The sequence below is a fragment of the Somniosus microcephalus genome, chromosome 3, assembly GCF_052327205.1.
Source record: "Somniosus microcephalus isolate GS21.2 chromosome 3, FLI_Smic_1.0, whole genome shotgun sequence".
NCBI lineage: Eukaryota > Metazoa > Chordata > Chondrichthyes > Squaliformes > Somniosidae > Somniosus > Somniosus microcephalus.
The window spans coordinates 276,361,841-276,375,894 of record NC_140989.1 but is presented as its reverse complement, the minus strand read 5'-3'; the positions used below and the strand labels follow the sequence as shown (position 1 = coordinate 276,375,894).

Here is a 14,054-nt window from a genome sequence, read left to right as displayed (position 1 = left end):
CTAATGGTGAGCTGTAAGCAAGCATTGGTATATCTTATGAGTACAGAGCACAGGACCATTTAAGTTTAACCAGTAGATTAATTATACTACTACTTACCATGTATGTTGAGGTCATATTTCTTATCAACCTGTCCTGCTACATTCACAGCCACACACATGTATCGCCCAGTGTCAAAAACCTGTGCATTCTTAACCTGCAGCAGCTGTCCATTATTCAGGATGATCACTCCTCTGCCATTCACAAGAGGGCGGCCATCTTTCAGCCATGTCAGTGCAGGACGAGGAATCCCCTGGGCCTTGCACTCTAAGGTAACGTCACTCCCTTGAATAACAGTGACTTCAGTCAGGCGACTCCCACTATCACTAGTAGTTGGTCGGACTGTTAAATAAAATAAAAAGTTAAACAATGGAAAAAAATTACACTGAAGTAAAAAAAACTTTATGATTGTTGCAACTGTATAATGTAAATCAACTTTTCCTTCTGGAGTATTTTAATTAGCTACAACAGAAAAGTACTGCCCTTCAAGGGGGAAGAGAGTGAAAAGCCTACAGAACATGTGTACAATTGCGTTTTTGTTATACTAACTACAAAATAATAGAGCAAGGCAGGTGAGAGTAGAAAAGCCCATCTAGTTTAACTCATTAAATTCACACTGACAAATTTGATATCACCAAGCTCTAATCCCTCTGTACCCTATTGTTTCAGGGATCTGTCAGTTTCTTCTGTCTTTTATAGCTCAGCACAGACCACCATTATTAAAAAATTACTATTAACACAATGATTTTCAATATTCTGCTTCACTCTATAATGCAAAATTGATTTTGGATAAACTGTTACATATTTTTGAAGTACTAGCCAGTCACAAAGCTAAATGTTTCCAAAGCTTTGTGATCAACTATATAATTGCATCTTATTTGAGCCTGTAATAGGCAATTCTGTCCCTTCCCCACCCCCTTACCCCAAGTGCCCGTTTGAAGAAGCATTGCTCTGATCACCAAGGAGAAAATAGAACCACCCTGTCATCCAAATTGTGATGAAACATGTGCAGGCATGGGTGAAACTAGTTACAATAATTCACAAATATTAATTGTGAATGTGAAATTTTAATTTAAGTTTCCTTTTATCTGCCAAACATCTATAGTATAAATAGTTTAAAATAGTTATAAACTGCTAATTAGTAGCGAATACAGCTATGACTAAGGTAACAAAAAAGTATAAATGTGTATGAAATGTGTGAAAAGTAACAATAACCAGGACTGAATTCTTTCTGAATATAATGAGACTGCTACTATGACAATTACAATTCACCCGTGAATCCCCCTGATTTGTGGTTATTTTATTGATTCACACATGTGAATCACAAACATTAGAATTTGTTTTGCAAATTGTGAGCAGAAAAAGAGGGAAAAAAGGACAGGACATATTTACTCTACTGCAATTAGAAGAGATTGCTTCAATTGTTTCTCCTTTTCAGAATAGGCACTTATCCTTACTTTTATTGGGAAGGTGCCAAACTTTATTTATTATATTTTTTCAGATGCTTGTACACTTATCAAGATCAAGTTGATAATACAAGGAAACTGAATATTTCTCCTCTGAACACCAATAGAAACCACAAACATCTCTTTCTTTCTACTTTCCCTCTGCCTCATCCAGTAATACTTAGGGGGAAAAATTCAGCATCGCCCCGTTTCGGGCGCAATTATCGGCCAAGCGCAAAGTTTAGCGCCTGGTGCTAATTATCGCCTCCGACTGCAAACTTGGCTTTTATCACCCCTGGAGGTGATTGGAGCGCTAAATCAGGCGCTACACACCTCTCTTAAGGCGCTAAGGCCGAGGAGCGAGGCACTACCTCAGAGCGCTGGCGAAGCTCATGTGGTGTCAGTCAGCAACAGAACACAGACACACTGGCGCCGGCCAGTTCTTAAAGGGGAGGGTTGATCTTACTTTCCATCCACATCCTGCTCATTGCAGCCTTGAATCTCGGCCTGGAGAGACCTGTACATTAATTCTGCTGGAAAGACCAATGGAGAGGCCCAGGGAAAGAGCTGAGTGCAGCCCCCAGAGTCTCTTCTAAATCGATGCAAGGAAGGTCAAATCAAAATGAACCTGCAAAGTGCTGCTCAGTACCCAAAACTCCTTCACACAGCGTTGAATCTCTCCAGAAGTCTCTCTCTCAGAATGCGTGGTGCAAAAATGTCGCCGACAAAAAAAAGGCAGGAAGTGGCCGCCTTTAAATAGCACTCCCCCAGTCCCTTCCTGACTGCAAAATGTTCCCCTCAACCTGTCGTTGCTAGTGGCTCTCAATATCCGGTCCGGGGCGCTACCGGGGCATTGCATGCTCGACTGACATCATGATCTGCGGGCGCAGGAGATCGTGGCGGTAGTGTTTAGCACCCCCACAAAATGTCCGGTCAATTTCGCGAGTGGCGCAAACATCGCTGCGCCCGGGCACTAGTTGCTTTGCGCCCCATTAGCACCCTCTTAGGGCGCTAACAGGAGGTGCAAAGCAACCAAATTTTTCCGCCTAATTCTTCAGATATCAGCCAGGCTATTTAACCATGGATTGGTTCTATTTGCAGTAGAGTAAATATATCCTGTCCTTCTTTCCCTCTTTTACTACTCACAATAGGAGCTATTGTACAATGATCACTAATGGGAAATACGTCTGACTTTACCCCCTAGTTAGCCCAGGTACACGGAGGTCAATTCAAATGCCTGGACTGCTGTCCATGCTGAAATCAGGTAACTCAGCACACACCAGGGATTGAACCTGCAGCTTTCTGATCCATATGCCTTAGTGTAAGATTGGGCCATTAGGGGATCGTCCACAAATTAATGTCAAATTATAGATATTTTTATTTCCATCTGATGCTAACTGGATTGTGACTACCCTAACTAATTTACTTAGGTCCCTATATACCACTGCTACAAGAAGAAGATTACACTTTTAATGTAAAAAACATTCTAAGGTGCTTCACAAATGGAATAAAGGTAGAAGAACAGACATTTGTCAGAGAAAAGAAACTTTAGTTTGTCTCGCTTGGATTTAAACTTGGATCAGAATAATGAAATGTTGTACCATTTCTATCCCCAAATGATTCCAAGGCTTTATAAACCATTCGAGTGTTCCGGTGACGAGAGGTATGTTTACCAAGAAACACAAAACGTCAATTGTTTCCACGGTAGGAAGCTGAGCTAATAAAATGTCTAAACTACTTGCTCACTGCCAAACGACTCTCAATGAATAATACAGATGTCTCCACTTAATATTTGTGGATGAGACAGAGCTCTAGTTTCATTCATATGTGAATGTTTCCCATCCATTTTTCAGGCACTATACTTCTGTTAGGTATATGTCAACAGGTGATTTAGGAAATGTCAATAGGAAACATTAACAATCACATTTTAGTAGCCCACAGTCTTCTAAAAAGACCCTCATAATCTACTGATAAGTGAGAATAAGTAGATGTGCTGTCTTCTGTCAAAATCACAGACTGTCTTGCTCATCACTTTTCCAATATTATTCAAATATATCAGTTTGATTCAATAGCAAAATACTGCGGATGCTGGAAATCTGAAATAACAACAGAAAGGCCAGGGGGCATCCGTGGAGAGAGAAACAGAGTTTCTCTGTTTCTCTCTCCATGGATGCTGCCTGGCCTGCTGAGTGTTTCCAACATTTTCTGTTGTTATATCAGTTTGATTTGCTGTTTTACAACTTACTTTAGTGAAGATAATGAATAATGACAATATATCCTCATATACTAACTGGTGCATCGTTAGTAACAGGATAAAGGTGAATTATATTCAGAAAGAATTCAGTTAAGGAAAAGTTCTGTTACGTACCATAGACTTCCAATGTGTATTCCTTCATGCTATTTCCAGCAACATTAGATGCCACACAAGTGTAGGATGCACTGTCAGATGTTTTAGCATTTGAGATCTGCAACTGTCGCCCACCAGAGACAACACGGACTTGTCCAGTATGGTCATTCAGCAATGGGGAACCTGCAAATAAAAGTAATAAGTAACAAGATAGATTCTATGAAAAACACTATAGCAAGATTTTGTAGAAATGTAATCATAATATATAATGGCTTCATTACTCCATAACAGCAATCGAGCACTTCCCTGAAAGCCACATGGTTGCAGGTTTAATAAGCCATAAATGAGAAGAATTTTAGAAGATCTACAGTTTCCTACCCCTCACCCTTTGAATTATGTCTTCTTGATGCAATATATAACCTCTTGAATATTCTATTGTCAGTCATTAATACATAGAGAGGGTAGAACAACTGGGATCATGTAACTAAAGAACAAAGTAGGAAGAATATTTTTTAAAATAATGATGAAAGCATATAGTAATACATCCATTCTATACCTGATATTCCAATTAGGCAAAATAGAAAGGATCAAATATGCCAAATTGGACAGTTTGTCAATATTATAAACGGAAATGTTCAGTGCAGCAATAACATTTCACTACTAGTTATCAACAAAAAACTTAATAAATATTTAATCAATATCATATGAATAGCTTCTATTTTCAGAAAGCTAGGTGTAGCAGTGATAGGAAATCCTCTTTGGAGATGCAACTGAGACTTGAACAAAGTAATTCCACAAACTGATAAGCAGATTTGAGTGTTGGCTTACTCTCGGATTCGAACCAGTGATCAAAGAGGTATCATATTGCCAGGTCCAAATATTCAGTCTCAGCCAATATGGGCACTTCAATAATGATCACAATGTATGGATCATTGTCAAGTCATGCATGCTAAAATTAGTTTAAGTACAAACCAAAGTTAAGTCTTCAACTTGTTTCCCTGGACCCCATTCCCACTAAACAACAACAACAACAAGAACAATTTGTATTTATATAGCTCCTTTAACATAGTTAAATGTCCCAAGGTGCTGCACAGGAGTGTTATAAGACAAAAAATTGACACCGAGCCACATAAGGAGAAATTAGGGCAGATGACCAAAAGCCTAGTCAAAGAGGTAGGTTTTAAAGAGCGTCTTAAAGGAGGAAGGAGAGGTTGTGGGGCTGGAGGAGATTACAGAGATGGGGAGGGGCAAAGCCATGGAGGGATTTGAAAACAGGGATGAGAATTTTAAAACTGAGGCATTGCTTAACTGGGAGCCAATGTAGGTCAGTGAGCACAAGGGTGATGGGTGAATGGGACTTGGTGTGAGTTAGGACACGGGCAGCCGAGTTTTAGATGACCTCAAGTTTACTTAGGGTAGAACGTGGGAGGCCATCCAGGAGTGCGCTGGAATAGTCAAGTCTAGAGGTAACAAAGGCATGGATGAGGGTTTCAGCAGCGGATGAGCTGAGGCAGGGGCGGAGACAAGCAATGTTACAGAAGTGGAAATAGGCAGTCTTAGTTATGCCGCGGATGTGTGGTCGGAAGCTCATTTCACAGTCAAATATGACACCAAGGTTGTGAACAGTGTGGTTCAGCCTCAGACAGATGTTCAGGAGAGGGATGGCATCAGTGGCTAGGGAACGGAGATTTTGTGTATATTTGAAAACATTTGTTCAAACTATATTTATAATAAAAACAATAATTACTGCATACCAACCTGAGCACACCAAATGAGAGAAATGGGTGCATTTGCTCCAAGTTCATATTGGTTGCTTTGAAATTTGCATGTTTTGGATATTTAAGTTAACAACATAGTATAACATTTCTTCGGGAATGTAACTTATGAACAAATGGAAAATGACGGAGAGGAAAAGACCAACTGGCCTATCCAGTCTGTGCTATGATGCCTTATGCATCACAATACATACATTCCCGAAACTGCTGACTACCCAACTTCTCTTCCTAGCCCCCATGCTAGCTGATATTGTAAATGGTTCCCTCTTCTCAGGTATTGTTTCCCTCCCTTTCAAAATTACAATCATCACCTTCCTCCCCAACAAAGCCCTCTCTCAAACACTCTGTCCTTGAAAACTACTACCCCATTTACAATCTCCCTTTCTTCTCCAAAGTCTTTGAAGGTGCTGCCCGTGTTCTAACTCACACGAAGTCCCCGCCCAACTTTCCCTCAACTCCATGTTTGAATCCCTCCAATTGGTTTTTGTCCCTGACACAGCATTGAAACAGCTTCATTCAGTCACAAATGGCATTCTCTGTGACTGTAGTCTTTGACAGGCTGACCACACCACCCTCCTCCATTGCCTCTTCTCTGTTGTCCAGCTCAGTGGAACTGCCCTCGCTTGGTTCCACTCTTACTTCTCCAACTGAAGTCATAGCATCTCCAGCAATGGCTTCTTCCTCCACGCCCAAAGGATCCATCCTTAGTCTCCTCCACTACACGCTGGCCATTGGCAACATCCTCCAAAGATATGGGGCGTGAAAATCGGTTACGCCCCGTTCGGGGGGCGGTAACCAAGTTAAGGCCGGACATTTAGCACCCAGCGTGGAAGTACTGCCCCAGCCGCTAAATTCGGCTTACTGCCCCGCACAGGAAGTGGAGCGCAATCTCGGGCACTCCACTTCCTGTTGGGGTGGTAACCGAGGCGATGTTGGGGCGTGATCGGCAGCGCTTCGCGGCGGGCTGCCGCGTTTCAATGCCCCTCGCCGTTGCGCACTCTACAGGGCCTCCGATGGCTCACACTAGGCCACCAGGGTGGCATGGTGCCATGGCTGCAGCCTGGCACCGAGACACAGTGCAGGGCTGCACGATGGCGGCCAGGACCACGCCACAGCCCACCACGGAGGGCCGAACTGGAGGTCGGCCAAAAAAAGAAAATGGCGGCACAGGTCATGGCCACACCTCCCCTTTAAATATCGCCCCGCGAGCGGAGGTCGGCCCGGTTCGCGACCAGCGAGGCTGGTGCAGATATCACCCGCGGCAGCCTCGCAGTGTGCAGCTGAATTTCTGCCGCGGGGCGCAGTGGCCCAAGGCGCTACTGGTGGGGGTGCGGCGCTATCGGGTAGCGCCTCAGCAACGCCCCGCCAAATCTATTGGGAGGCGCTTTTTTTGCCCCCCTCCCCCAACCCGGGCAATAAGCCCTTTGCGCCCTGTTAGCGCCCCCCCCGGAGGCGCTAACAGCAGGCGCAAAGGACTGAATTTCTAGCCCATGGAGTCAGACTCCACTTGTACACTGCTGACACCCAACTCTATCTCTCTACCACCCCTCTCAACCTCTCCACTGCCTCTGTGTTGTCAGACTGCTTGTCTCACATTCAGTCTGAGGTGAGCCGCAGTTTCCTACAGTTAAACAGAAGCAACACTGACGCTATCATTTTCAGCTCCCACCACAAATTCCGTACCCTTGCCAGCAACTTCATCCACCTCCTAGGTTGAAGCCAGATTGTTTACAAACTCGGCATCCTATTTTAAGGAGACAGTTGGTAGTGGCGACTGACAGTGAGACCCGATGTGTTCCAGCCAGATTTGGAGATGTATGTCTAAACCTGTTGTGTGCCAAATATTCTCAAGTCTGCGACTCTTGGACTCAAGGGAGTGAAGATTGGGCCAATGATCCCTCAAATTTTTTTTTTGGACTGAATGGCCCATTCAAAATTCCGCACATGCGTGTTTGTTTTCTATTTAAAAGCAGGCGAACTGGCTGCGCAGGACCTCCAGAGCACTGCGCGGTCATGCAGCTTAAATGGAACATTGGATGGGGCCCTACTGGAAATAAGGGCATCAAAGGTGGCGAAGAGGGAGTGGATGAACAGATCGACAACTGCAGACATATCATGGTAAATGATGGGCCAAAAACTAGGCAGTTTGATTTAACGTCATTAAACTATTAAAACGCATTTTTGAATGCCGACACTCATTAAGATCTTATTAGATAATCATTCTTAAAATTGATGAGAATAGTATAGTATGGTAATAAGGAAATGATATATAACTTACATACATAAATTCTACAGCGATGAACAGGCCATTCGGCCCAACGGGTGTATGTCACGGTTTCTACTCCACGAGCCTCCTCCCACTCGAATTACTTCCTCCCACCCTGTCCTGTATCCTTCTGTTCTCTTCTCCCCCATGTATGCATTAAGCATTTCCTTAAATGCATCAATGCTACCTGCTTCAATCACTGCATGTGGCAGCGAGTTCCACATTCTTCCCACTCTCTGTGTAAACAAATTCCTTATTTGATCTGTTAGTGGCTTATTATATATTTAACTAGCTGGAGTGCCCGGCGGTGCCAAGGGTTTTTTGAGGGCATGTTGTTGTTGGAAGAGAGAGAGAGAGCGACTGGGGGGAAGAGAAAGAGCGACTGGGGGGGAAGAGAGAGAGCGACTGGGGGGAAGAGAGGGAGCGACTGGGGGGAAGAGAGGGAGCGACTGGGGGGAAGAGAGAGAGAGAGTGGGGGGAAGAGAGAGAGTGGGGGGAAGAGAGAGAGAGAGAGAGTGGGGGGAAGAGAGAGAGCGACTGGGGGGGAAGAGAGAGAGCGACTGGGGGGAAGAGAGAGAGCGACTGGGGGAAGAGAGAGAGTGACTGAGGGGAAGAGAGAGAGAGACTGGGGGGAAGAGAGAGAGAGACTGGGGGGAAGAGAGAGACTGGGGGGGTAGGGGGAAGTGGGGGTGGGGGAAGGGGGGAGGGGAAGGGGGGAGAGGGGGTAGTGGGAAGGGGGAGGGGAAGGGGGAGAGGGGAGGGGAGGGGGGTAGTGGGAGGGGGGAGGGGGAGGGGGGAGGGGAAGGGAAGGGGGGGAGGGGGTGGGGGGAAGGTGGGGTGGAGGGGAAGGTGGGGTGGAGGGGGAGGGGGGTGGAGGGGGAGGGGGGGTGGGAAGGGTGTGGGGGGGGAAGGGTGGGGGAAGCAGGGGGGAGCCAGCAGACCCTCTCCCCTCTGCCGGCGATGGCTCCGCGGAGCTCCATGCCGCCCCACGCACTGACATGGCCCAGCCGAGCGCAGCGCCCCGGTCAGCCCGAGCCCCGAGCCCCGCCCCCCGCCCTCCGGCTTCAAGACCGCCGATTGCGGCTGGGCCTGCGCTGGAGCCAAGCCCCGGGAACGGGCGTGAGCCGGCTTGAGGCTGTGAGAGAGTGCCGGGCCCGGTTGCCGGGGTAACCCTTCCCGCTCTCCCGAGCACCGGCCTCCCTAGCCCCGCCCTCCCGGGCACCGGCCCCCCGCCCGAGCCGCGGGGGGGGGAGGAGTGAGAGAGCCGCCGCTCCTCCGGTCGATGTGTTGCGGGCCGACCCCTGATGAGCACCCGATCAGCTGAGCCCGAGCCCCGCGGTGACCACAACTCACCTCCCGCTAGGCTCCCTCCTGCCCCGCCAGCCTTTACCAAAATGGCAGCGATGGCTACGCTCGGTCCAGTCCCGCGCCGCCAGCCTTTGCAAAGATGGCGGTGTTCGCGGGGTGGGCCCAGCGGGAGGGGCGGTGCCTAGCTTGGGCATGGCTGGGCAACAGAGGCCCAGGCTTCCAGGCCTGCAAAAACGGTGAAAGGTAGGAAAATTATAGAGGTTAGAGAAAAGGTTTACAAATGAATTAACTTTTTTTTAAAAACAATTTGTGTTTTAAAAGCAACATTTTTTTTTTGCTGGAAATCTAAATTTGAAAAGAAACACGCAGAAAGTGGGAAAAAAAAATAAACTTACGAATCAAAATGGCTGACACTCACCTCAGTTCAGAATGATAAGGCCCGCCCACACACGCACCGATTGTCAACCGTCAGGTCACTGAACTGCACGATTGGTCAATCGTCACGTCACTCAACTCTAGGATGGCCCGCCCGCACACGCAATGAACCAGCCTCCACTCGATGCTAATGAGCGGATAGTGAGCGGAATTTTGAACGTTTTTTGGATACCGTCGGCACAATTTTTGTCTGAGCAAAAAGTAACTCCGCTGATGACCATTCTGGAATGGTAAGCTTTCTTTTGATGTAACACACATGTAGGTACGCTCTATAACTTGAGTGTGCAGCCGGACAGACAGAGACAGACAGATCAACCGCTTTTATATATAGAGACTAGCTGGAGTGCCCGGCGGTGCCGAGGCTTTTTTGAGGGCATGCTGTTGTTGGAAGAGAGAGAGTGACCAGGGGGAAGAGAGAGAGCGACTGGGGGGAAGAGAGAGAGCGACTGGGGGGAAGAGAGAGAGCGACTGGGGGGAAGAGAGAGAGCGACTGGGGGGAAGAGAGAGAGCGACTGGGGGGAAGAGAGAGAGCGACTGGGGGGAAGAGAGAGAGCGACTGGGGGGAAGAGAGAGAGCGACTGGGGGGAAGAGAGAGAGCGACTGGGGGGAAGAGAAAGCGCGACTGGGGGGGAAGAGAGAGCGCGACTGGGGGGGAAGAGAGAGCGCGACTGGGGGGGAAGAGAGAGCGCGACTGGGGGGAAGAGAGAGCGCAACTGGGGGGAAGAGAGAGAGCGGCTGGGGGGAAGAGAGAGAGCGGCTGGGGGGAAGAGAGAGAGCGGCTGGGGGGAAGAGAGAGAGAGCGACTAGGGGGAAGGGGGAGGGGGAAGGGGGGTAGGGGAAGGGGAGGGGGGTAGGGGAAGGGGGGAAGGGGAGGAGGTAGGGGAAGGGGGGAGGGGAGGGGGGAGGAGGAAGGGGAAGGGGTGGGGGAGGGGAGGGGGGAGGGGAGGGGGGAAGAGAGAGAGCGACTGGGGGGGAAGAGAGAGAGAGACTGGGGGGAAGAGAGAGCGCGACTGGGGGGAAGAGAGAGAGCGACTGGGGGGAAGAGAGAGAGCGACTGGGGGGGAAGAGAGAGCATTGAGCAGAGGTTTAATACCCCTGGATGATACTGCATTGCAGGATCGGAGTTAAGATGCAGCAGGCTACATCCTGAGAGCAGAGCAACTCACCAGTTAACATTCTCGACGCATCTGCTCTGGGCTCGGGATGATTAAAAAAGTTGCTGCAGCTCTCAGATACTTCTCTAACTCAGAAGGAAGTGATGCAATCTTTTTAAAAACTAGTAGCAAAGAGCTCTGCTCGGAAGCAGTGCCGATATTTCATGGGGAAGCATTTTTTTTTTGAGTGGGGCCTGCCTAGAGAATAGCAACATGGCGGCAGGGGCCATTGGGAACTATGTCAACAGGGGAGCTGGGGAATGTTTAAACAAAAGCATCTAAGAGGAAGGTGCTCCAGTGCCACCACTAGTGATAGACCTGGGTGGCAGGAGATGGAGATAGTACAGTGCCATCACTAGTGATAGACCTGGGTGGCAGGAGATGGAGATGGTACAGTGCCACTACTAGTGATAGACTGGCTGGCAGGAGATGGAGATGGTACAGTGCCACCACTAGTGATAGACCGGGTGGCAGGAGATGGAGATGCTCCAGTGCCACTACTAGTGATAGACCGGGTGGCAGGAGATGGAGATGGTACAGTGCCACTACTAGTGATAGACCGGGTGGCAGGAGATGCAGATGGTACAGTGCCACTACTAGTGATAGACCGGGTGGCAGGAGATGGAGATGGTACAGTGCCACTACTAGTGATAGACCGGGTGGCAGGAGATGGAGATGGTACAGTGCCACCACTAGTGATAGACCGGGTGGCAGGAGATGGAGATGCTCCAGTGCCACTACTAGTGATAGACCGGGTGGCAGGAGATGGAGATGGTACAGTGCCACCACTAGTGATAGACCGGGTGGCAGGAGATGGAGATGGTACAGTGCCACTACTAGTGATAGACCGGGTGGCAGGAGATGGAGATGGTACAGTGCCACCACTAGTGATAGACCGGTGGGCAGGAGATGGAGATGGTACAGTGCCACCACTAGTGATAGACCGGGTGGCAGGAGATGGAGATGGTACAGTGCCACTACTAGTGATAGACCGGGTGGCAGGAGATGGAGATGGTACAGTGCCACCACTAGTGATAGACTGGGTGGCAGGAGATGGAGATGGTACAGTGCCACTACTAGTGATAGACCGGGTGGCAGGAGATGGAGATGGTACAGTGCCACTACTAGTGATAGACCGGGTGGCAGGAGATGGAGATGGTACAGTGCCACTACTAGTGATAGACCGGGTGGCAGGAGATGGAGATGGTACAGTGCCACTACTAGTGATAGACCCGGGTGGCAGGAGATGGAGATGGTACAGTGCCACTACTAGTGATAGACCGGGTGGCACAAGATGGAGATGGTACAGTGCCACTACTAGTGATAGACCGGGTGGCAGGAGATGGAGATGGTACAGTGCCACCACTAGTGATAGACCGGGTGGCAGGAGAGGGAGATGGTACAGTGCCACTACTAGTGATAGACCGGGTGGCAGGAGATGGAGATGGTACAGTGCCACTACTAGTGATAGACTGGGTGGCAGGAGATGGAGATGGTACAGTGCCACCACTAGTGATAGACCGGGTGGCAGGAGATGGAGATGGTACAGTGCCACTACTAGTGATAGACCGGGTGGCAGGAGATGGAGATGGTACAGTGCCACCACTAGTGATAGACTGGGTGGCAGGAGATGGAGATGGTACAGTGCCACCACTAGTGATAGACCGGGTGGCAGGAGATGGGGATGGTACAGTGCCACCACTAGTGATAGACCGGGTGGCAGGAGATGGAGATGGTACAGTGCCACGACTAGTGATAGACCGGGTGGCAGGAGATGGAGATGGTACAGTGCCACTACTAGTGATAGACCGGGTGGCACAAGATGGAGATGGTACAGTGCCACTACTAGTGATAGACCGGGTGGCAGGAGATGGAGATGGTACAGTGCCACTACTAGTGATAGACCGGGTGGCAGGAGATGGAGATGGTACAGTGCCACCACTAGTGATAGACTGGGTGGCAGGAGATGGAGATGGTACAGTGCCACTACTAGTGATAGACCGGGTGGCAGGAGATGGAGATGGTACAGTGCCACTACTAGTGATAGACCGGGTGGCAGGAGATGGAGATGGTACAGTGCCACCACTAGTGATAGACTGGGTGGCAGGAGATGGAGATGGTACAGTGCCACTACTAGTGATAGACCGGGTGGCAGGAGATGGAGATGGTACAGTGCCACTACTAGCAGCAAAGTGTAATTGCAGCATGAAAAATGTACATAAGCAAAACCTATAATTAATGTGATCTAGAAATCCATAATGAAAAAAGTTGACAACAAGGAGTCAAGTGCAGATGTAAGGTTTTAATATATTACAGGTATAGATGGAGGATTTTATTTTTGCATTTCAGGGATCAAACGGGTGTGACCTGATGTTTTGCAGCATCTGATGTCTCTTTATATTATATTATAATAAATAGTGAACATCTTTCAACTACGTTTTACAGTAGATGTTGGTCACTCACCATTTTTCTTCCACATCAGACTAGGCGGTGGAATGCCACTGGATTCACAAACCAAGCTGATTAGGCTTCCTTCTATGACTGTCAGCTTGGATAGTTCATTTGATCCTTGAATACTGGGGGGAACTAAACAATAAAATATGAGTTTGTTAACATAACATGACACCTACACATAAACAGATGTTTCAGGTTGTAATTTTAAACTACATGCTTTGTGGGGGATAATACATACAATTAGAAAAACTAATTAATTGTGAACAATTCCAGTCCTATATATGAAAGTACTTTCATATGGATATGAAATGATAAAAAGTGAAACTCTCTGGAAAATTCAGGCAGGCCCACTGGAAACTCAAGACAGGTTTGAATTGATTCTTCTTCAGATTAGTTGAATAGTTTAATACAAAACTGGTTTCAAATTTCATTATGAAGTTCAATCCATTTTATAACAAGTAGCTTCAACTGGTCCCAGTCAAGAGCAGTTGGAATGTGTTCAGCGATTGTGTTAGTCTGAACTGACATGAACTGCAATTTTCAGGGGGCATGTAGCCAACTATTTCATGATCCTCAGTGTCTCAACTGCTTTCACATGTTTAAGAACAATCCCTTTGGATATAACTGTCCAAAAATAAGAGCTATGTAGCTAAATTATTAAAGGACCAACCTTTGTTACCACTTTTTATCTCTGTGGTCAATTTCACATTAAGCTTATAAAAAGTAGCACCAGTGATTTGCAAATGAATTGAAGTATGGCATTTTAATCCAGTCACTAGCCTCATCACCCCAAAGATGCCACTTATATCCCAGTTTCTTATGTGAGCAAAGAA

General features: G+C 47.6%; 1 protein-coding gene across 1 annotated transcript in view; it reads right to left on the bottom strand.

Annotated features, from left to right (window-relative positions):
- hmcn1 (hemicentin 1) overlaps nt 1–14,054 on the bottom strand; it is a 757,099-nt gene that overhangs the window by 286,414 nt on the left and 456,631 nt on the right. The window contains exons 43-45 of the mRNA XM_085982583.1: nt 13,231–13,353; nt 3,851–4,012; nt 98–379 (exon numbers count right to left, since the gene is read on the bottom strand). Of these exons, the coding sequence (XP_085838709.1) occupies nt 98–379; nt 3,851–4,012; nt 13,231–13,353 (567 nt within the window). The remainder of the gene's footprint in view (nt 1–97; nt 380–3,850; nt 4,013–13,230; nt 13,354–14,054) is intronic.